At 49.8% G+C, this 7855-nt stretch overlaps 1 protein-coding gene across 1 annotated transcript; it reads right to left on the reverse strand.

The window, feature by feature from the left end:
- Window positions 1-2082: 2082 nt before the first annotated feature.
- LOC123053772 (endoglucanase 12) lies at window positions 2083-5853 on the reverse strand. The gene is made up of 4 exons (XM_044477320.1): window positions 5298-5853; window positions 4287-4594; window positions 2881-3651; window positions 2083-2770 (listed from the first exon to the last, which is right to left on the reverse strand). The coding sequence occupies exons 1-4, from the start codon at window positions 5662-5664 to the stop codon at window positions 2357-2359; spliced, it is 1860 nt and encodes a 619-aa protein (XP_044333255.1). The 5' UTR covers window positions 5665-5853; the 3' UTR covers window positions 2083-2356.
- Window positions 5854-7855: the final 2002 nt, after the last annotated feature.

Here is a 7855-nt window from a genome sequence, read left to right on the forward strand (position 1 = left end):
GGCAGCTACCCGGGGTCACCGGGACGTAGCTCCGCCCCTGATCAAACCTGCTCCCGCGTGCCCTCACACCACATCAAGAGCTCCATCTGAGATGATTTTGATCCAGCTTAATTCTGGGGTTTCCCTACATGGTCTACATACCCGAAGCTTGTTCAATTCATCTTCTATAATAACAAGGGGTGACCTGAGATAAGATATGAAAACTAGGTTAGTTTTATTGAAAGTGATTATCCATAGGTCAACCCTCCCGCCATCAGCCCTCCCCACTCTCCCCTCTACCTCGCCACCACCCACTTCTCTTGGGCGCAAATCTCTCTCTCTCTCTCTCCCTCTCTCTCTCTCTCTCTCGCGCGCGCGCGAGCGCGCGTGCATGCACGCTGTGGCGCGAGTTTTTTCGGTGACGATTTTGGTGGAACAACGCGGCGAAGCTCCTGTGGCGATGGTTCAGGGTCGGGCTCTGACCAATTGTGCTGCCACGACTCCTGCGGCCAATGGCTCTAGACCCACCAGTGAGATCTGGATCTCGGTGGGCTTGCAACGGCCGATCCATGGAGGCATCGGGCTATAGCGGCAATTGGGCATCGTGGTGGTATTAGCAGCAGTAGTGTGAAGGTGGTGTAGGTAGACCATGATGGCGAGGTGTTGTAGCGGCGACAGAGTGAACCAACATGGATAGTGTTGCCCCAATCCGGTGGGTAGGGATGGAGGTGTACAATGATACAGATGAAATTCCTGGTTGGTGCCAAACCTGGATTCGAGTGCATCACTCTATTCTTTGGCAGAGCACATGCAAATATGCATCAACTGAAATGTCACCTAGAACATTGATGATGGTACCCACAAATAATACAATGGCCTCCGAGAACACTTTGTCCTCTTGAGGAGTAAGCGCCTTCTGAGAGTGCCAGCCGAAACCAAGTACATGTTCATAGTGCTGAGCCACAAGATGGTTTTCGTCTGCCATCTTTTGAAGCGAGCACCCGTAAGTAGGCTAGGTTTCACAGCCCCAGCAAAGCCAGTCAACGAAAATTGCCCAAACATATAAGATTTTTGAATTGCTAAGATATTAGGTAGTTTTTGGTTAATCTGAATCCAGATTAGCATAATCACAAGATTACTGATGGCAAGTCGCATGCGACATACTAGGAACATCTAGCATGTACGCATATGAACCAAAGGAACATGTTAACGAAGAGAGGTTCAGAACATACGAGTTCACCAGAAACTCCGGTGTAATAGCGACCCAACCATGATGGTGAAGACGAAGTGGTCATCGAGGATGTAGTCGAACTTGAGCGAGTAGTCACATCGAGACGTTCCCCAAAAATCTTATCGCCCCTCATCCGATGCATGTGTGCACACAGTCGTCGGGATGGGATCGTCCAAGATGCAACTCAACACTAGGAACTCGACGGGGGTGTATGTTCTATCTAGTGCTATCTGTTAGGTGTGTAATCTCCCTCGGTATTTCTTCTACATAGAGAGGATGTGTGGCAGAGTGAAGATATCCAATTGACATATGATGGAAAAACTCTCTGAAAGTACAAAATGTGTCAACAGTGAGCTCAAGTGTTGACACGTACACCCATACACCTAGAGTTAGGCAGTAGATTGTCGTGCAAACATTTAGTTCTTTCAATAAGACGCATAACATTAGCCCGAACTCGAACTCGATTCATGAGTCATGGCGCGAGGCACACGTGACTTGGCATGACATGGTGTGAAGTGAAGTGAGTGAGTGAGTGCGCGTGTTGGTGCTCTTTTATGGAGTCAAGTTTGAGGATACATATAAGGAGTCAAATTAGAAGGGATCGACTAGAGATGTTGTTAATTCCCCTTTCCCCTTTCCTCCTCACATTTCTCGTCACTCAACCAAACAATGGGTTATATGTCTTGTACTGTACCTCTTATACTCCAGTTTTCTTTCACTAAGTCTTATACGACTAATACCTCTCAAACTCTCATTCCCTATATCACTAATTCCCGCGAACCGATTGTTGTAGATTCTTCAGATATTTATTTTGTTCACTGTAAGCGGCTAGAGAGTGATCGAGCATTGGAGATGGCATGATACATTGACAATACTGTGAACACTTACTCCATTAGTTCTTCTGTGGGAATCAACAAGTATCCATTAATTGTCCATACCCAAATTGTGCACAAGAAACATCTACAGTAGTACAGGCCATGCGTGAGGCATGCCACCGTCATATCGCGCGCCACGGTTAACGTGTGTACGTATAATACAAAAGAATTTTACATGATGGCCAGAAAATTGCACTACCAACCGAACCCAATCGAAGTGTTCGACCTGCTCAACGTCGGCGTAAAACCGGCCGGTCGGGCAGGCCTCTCCTCACGGCTTCCACGTGGCCGGCGGCGGCGGGGCGGCGGGGAACATGGGCGGCACGGCGGAGAACATGGTGTTCTTGTCGACGGCGCCGACGCCCGTGCCACGTCCGCTGTTGGTGATGGCGACGAGCGCGGCGACGAGCCCGGCGTTGCCGACCAGCGTGGGCTCGTTCTGCGCGTAGCTGATCCGCGCGTCCTTGAACTTGTCGTTCTTGTCCGGCCCGCCGACCATGGCGCCTACGAGCACGTGAGGGTCGGCCTTCTTGGAGTCGCGCCACTTGTTCCCGCCGGTGCACGAGTACTTGATCCCGTTCTTGGGCGTGGACGCCCCGCGGTGGTGCAGCCGCTTCGGGTACTTCTTGCCGTACCCCACCACGTAGCTCATCTTCATCGGGTTGTCCCCAAGAATGTAGTTCAGCTGCTCGACCACCACCACGACACAGTTAAGCGACGCATTGCACAATTAATCAACTTGAACTTGTAAGTAGATGTACCAACGACGATAAGATCGGTTAAAAGAAGAATTACCTGGGATTTGGCGAAGGAGCGGAGGTCGTCGACGGTCATGAAGTTGGGGCCGCAGTACCAGCCGGGGACGTTGACGGACTCCATGTAGTCGGCGTAGAGCGCGGCGAGGAAGGAGTTGGCGACGGCGTACTGCAGCGCCTGGCCCTGGCCGTGGTTGAACTGCGCGAGCCCGCCCTTGGTGAAGTTAAACGCATTGAACTTGGGAAAGTACATGCACATGTTCATGCTGGTGACGTTGTGGTATCCCATGAGCGACTCCTCGTAGGGGTAGCCGGGGTTGAGGAACATGCGCAGCCGCGACAGCAGCAGCGTGGCGCCGGGGAGCTTGTTGTCCCAGCTGAAGACGGAGAAGTCGAGGATGTTGAAGAAGGCCTTGGCGTTCTTGGGCAGCCGGGGGTCGGTGGCGAAGCTGATGTAGCTGTTGTTGCCCGTGGCGTAGTACATCCAGGAGGCGCTCCACATGAACTCGTCCCAGTAGCTGGTGGAGTTGTAGAAGTACTCGATGGCCGGGTTGCCCCGGGAGTAGGGGGTGCGCTTCCCGTTGGCGCGCGCGAACTTGTACACCGTCGCCGCCCCCTTCACCAGCTTCTTGGAGTAGGCGGCGTTGTCGCGGAACACGATGGAGGCCGAGGCCAGCGCCGCCGCCACCTCGCCGCCGAGGTCCGGGGCCGCGCTCGCCTGCTGCACCGGCCGCGGGTACGCCATGTCCTCCGGCCGGTTCCAGCAGAAGTGGTCGTCCGGCGTGCTGCCGTTGATCTTGGCGGTACCCACCTACAGGCACAATCACGTACGTGTCAGACCATCATCTGATGTTGAGTTAAGTACACCTTCACACTTCTACAAAAAATATTCCTTTGTTTTTTGCTTTGTGATTATTAACACATCCAGCGTGAGAACACAAGATGGAGAGCATCTTCAGATCGGATCGTGACAACCAAAATTAACAGCTACTAGTTGGTACTCTGAATGAGCTGCAGTGAGGATAGTTAAGTTGGCTTGGAGAGTTGGGGTAACATGGCCTGTCCCGCTAAGCACATGTAGATAATTGGGTGAAGAACCCTAGCTAGCCTACTGATCTCAAGTGATAAGAGTCAAAGGTTGTAGGCTGTGCCGCGTGCGTGCCCATCAACATTTCTTGCTGGAACAAGGCTAGCTGTTGGGCGGTGCACACTGAATCGACCACGCCAGTTGCATTATTGCACACCCCTTTCTCTATCTTTATGCCTTTTATATTCAACAGATCAAAAGCACCACTTTAAGCAAAGCTCTCTCTATATATATATGCCTTTTCTAGTTATTATTGTTAACCGAAAAGTCTCACTCTTTAAATGCTTGTTTGATGTTTTCACCGTGCGATTTTCAACGGTCGAGATCGATCGACCGATCGGCTGATGGGGAGAGCTCACCTGACTGTAGAGCTTGTTGATGGTGGAGGCGGAGGAGTTGAAGGTGAGCAGCAGGTAGTCGGTTCCCCACTTGATGAGCTCCCTCACGTGGTCGTACTCCCCGATCGCCTTGTACCTGTCGGCGTACTCCACCACCGACCAGCTCAGCAGCGTCATGGAGAAGGCCATCGGGAAGTGGAACTTGATGTTGTCGCCGGCGTCGTAGTACCCGCCGACGAGCCCGCCCTTCACGTCCGGCAGGTCCGCGCCGTCCTTCATGCCCGAGTTCCCGCGCCACGGGATGCCGTTGTTCTTAGGAAGCTTGCCGGCTGTCACAACAAACAGCAAAATGTTGGTGAGATCGATGAATGATACCGAATTCTGATCTGATTATAGTAGTAAGAAACTGAAAATTCAGCTTGCAAATCTGAGCTAAGTGGTTAGTATGTTATGAACAGATGAGTTGGCGAGATCAGGATCTAGAAATGGGGAAGCTTTCCATCTGGCGAGATCCAGAAGCAGAGCATAGGCAAGATCTACAGCGACATCCATGTGCGGGGCTAAGCTAAAGAATGGATCAACTGGCTGGCCTACATGTGCGTGAACGTGCCGAGATTCGTACTTTGAATTTCTGAGAGATTTCTCTGAATATCAGCTTGTCACTTTCTGCAAGGGGGCAGGGACAGACCGTGAACAGGACGGCATGACATTCCAAGCGTGGGGGTTGCCGTCGTACGCAGCTGTACCCAGCTCCCGATCACAGACTACGTGGGGGTCTCCCTTTCCCCCTTTTTTGCTTGCCATCAAGATCAAGATCAAGGTGTAATTGCGCACTTAAGATCACGGATCAAAACTTTTACAAGATTTAATGTCCCACTGTTACTTAGCGATTTCTACGCGAATTCTTGAGTTCAGAGAGACTCGATCAAAGGTGGATCCGCACAGCTTCCAAGTAGGAGTAGTACGGATCAGACAATTGATCACTCATAAGCAGAGCAGAGCAGGCGGAGGAGTGAGGAAGGAGGTGCTCACATTTCTGGGCGTTGAAGAAGAGGAGGGCCTTGTGGAGGGCGTCGGTGTACTTGTCGGGGGGCGGGGCGTGGGGCTTCTTCTTGGGGATGTTCTTGGCGATGATGATGGGGAGGCCGATGAGGACGAAGGCGCCGAGGACGGCCCAGAGCATCCACCAGAGGAGCTTGCGCTTGACGACGACGCAGCCGAGGTCGACGTAGCGGTCCTTCTTCTTGGCCTCCGGCGGGCCGAGCAGCCAGCTCTGCTGCGTCTCGTCCAGCTGGTGCTGGTGCTGCAGCGCGCCGCGGTCGATGTCCATGTTGCGGCTCTGGTCGTCCTCCGCGCCGTCGATGTCGAACGCCCCGCCCCAGTGGTTCTGGGAGTGCATGGTGGCTCCCCCCTCCTGGACGGCCGCCGGCCGCTGGGGCTTTCTTGGTCGGAGCTGGCTCGCGCGCGCGCAGTTTCAGGCGATCGATCAGCGCATGAACGGCCGGAGCCGGACACCCAGCTGGGGAGTGCTTACTAGCGGTGAGGTGCGGAACCCAGAGGGAGGTGGGTGTGGTGCGGTGGCCGGGTGGGGAGTTTTGAAGGGGAGGGGAAGGGGGCGGTTGACTTGAGGAGCTGGGGGAGGCGTGCCACCGTCGCACCCGCACCCGCACCGTGTGGGGACTGGGTACTGCGAGTGGGAGTGGGAGGGGAACGAAGGGTTGTTGGGGTCGGCTCTTCATGTGTTAACTTTTTGCCGTGCTGATTTACCGCTTGTGCTGCACTGCTACGGCCACCAACAAAATGATGCCTACCTTTTTTTAACACAGAAGGCTCTTATATATACGCACACGCACTCATCTATGAGAACGCACACAAAAGCACAACCTATCTTTATGAGCACCTCCCAAAGACTGAGCCGGCAATTCATCTTCATATTGACGAAGTCGTTACAAACGCCTTTTATAGTCGACATGAATGTCTTCTTCCATTGAATGCATATCGCGGGAAGGCATGAAATAACTTTAGAAAAATGATCTCGCGACCTGTGTTCTTGGCTTTGTAAGTTCATATAATAAAATAATTGAAACAGTTAAACTGAGTCTTTTAAGAGTTTGCAGAGGCAATACCACACCAATCCCTGTATTTTCCCCATGCGACCTCATTTGCTCCCTCACCTTCGATTGCTACTCCGACGACAGGATGTAGGGGCTAATTTCTTCGTGTTGTCTTTTTTCTTCGACACCCTCGGTCTCAAAATAAATGTCTAAACTTTAGTACAACTTTATTTCATTGCAAAGATGCCCTCGAGTTTGAAATTAGTGTTGTCTTCAAAGGAGTTTCGTTCAGTGTGCAAAGATCGGATCTTCTATAGTGATTCAATCTGATAGTTCAATTGTGGTGGCGGCGCTGACGGATGACTTTCTTCACAAATCTGCCTATGGACATCTCATGATAGAAATAGAGGAACTTCCGGAACCACGTGGTTTTATTCCGCAAAAGATTGATCGTCATCAAAATAGTGTTGCTCATAGTCTAACTAATATCGGTCGTTTTGGAGATAGCAGCGCTTGTTGGTTGTGCCGTGTTCCAGACAGTATTTCACATCTTTGTTTGGCGGACTGTAACACTATTATGGAGGAATAAAACCCCTTTTCTTTTCGCAAAAAAACTTTAGTATGTTTTTAGGTTTTGTTGTCCAAGCTACAGCGCCATAGCGGTGGCGATGTGGTAGTGAAGAATTAAGTTCCTTTGGCTCATTTCCCATCCCGGTGGCGTCTTCTTCTATGTCGACATGGAGCCTGTGAGAGTATGTGTTTACAAATAAGTTCTTTTGTCTCATTTTCCATTGTGTGTGTTTCAACAAAATCAATGACCATCAAGAACCCCAAGCATGTACCTTTTCCCCTAGAGAAAAAGTATCACGATTAGTTTTCGGATACTGGTTGCTCTTGAAATTAATCTGGAACTATAATCATTGCAGAAATAGTTATATGTGACTCGATAACAAGTAGAAAGTGCCTGGTTAACTTGGTTGTTTTCAGAAGGCATGATATTACAGACACATTTAACTTGTACTCAACCAACTCTAAAATGTAGCTTTCTAGCCAATGGTTTTCTATTTATGTACCAATTGTCAAATATATGGACTCGATGGAGTTCGAGCTATTCTTGCTTGTCTAATGGTGTCGAAGAAGATGTATTTTTAGTATGCACGTCTTATTAATTTATGCAACTAGAAATTATATTGTTTCCATTGATGTTCTAAAGAACAAGTTGCCTTGCAAACTCCATTACTAGATCATGCTTCTTGTCTATCTTAGTTGAAAATTATCGATGCGACCACATTTATAGCTGGAAATCCATTCATGGGATAAGGAATAGAAAGTGTGTAACTAATTTGGTTGATACTACATACTCCCTCCGGTCCTTTTTATTCTGCATATTAGATTTCTCAGAAGTCAAACTTCATCAACTTTGACCAAATTTATATTAAAAATTATCACCGTTTAGTGTACCAAAAAATGCAATATGAAAATATATTCTATAATGGATCTAATGGCATTGATTTTGTATTATGAATGTTAATAATT

Source organism: Triticum aestivum, chromosome 2D (assembly GCF_018294505.1).
Source record: "Triticum aestivum cultivar Chinese Spring chromosome 2D, IWGSC CS RefSeq v2.1, whole genome shotgun sequence".
NCBI lineage: Eukaryota > Viridiplantae > Streptophyta > Magnoliopsida > Poales > Poaceae > Triticum > Triticum aestivum.

Coding starts and splice junctions, on each gene's coding strand:
- LOC123053772 (XM_044477320.1), bottom strand. CDS start 5,664: ATGCACTCCCAGAACCACTGGGGCGGGGCGTTCGACATCGACGGCGCG. Junction 4,595..5,297: donor CTTCTTCAACGCCCAGAAAT/GTGAGCACCTCC, acceptor TTGTTGTGACAG/CCGGCAAGCTTCCTAAGAAC. Junction 2,771..2,880: donor GCTCCTTCGCCAAATCCCAG/GTAATTCTTCTT, acceptor GTGGTCGAGCAG/CTGAACTACATTCTTGGGGA.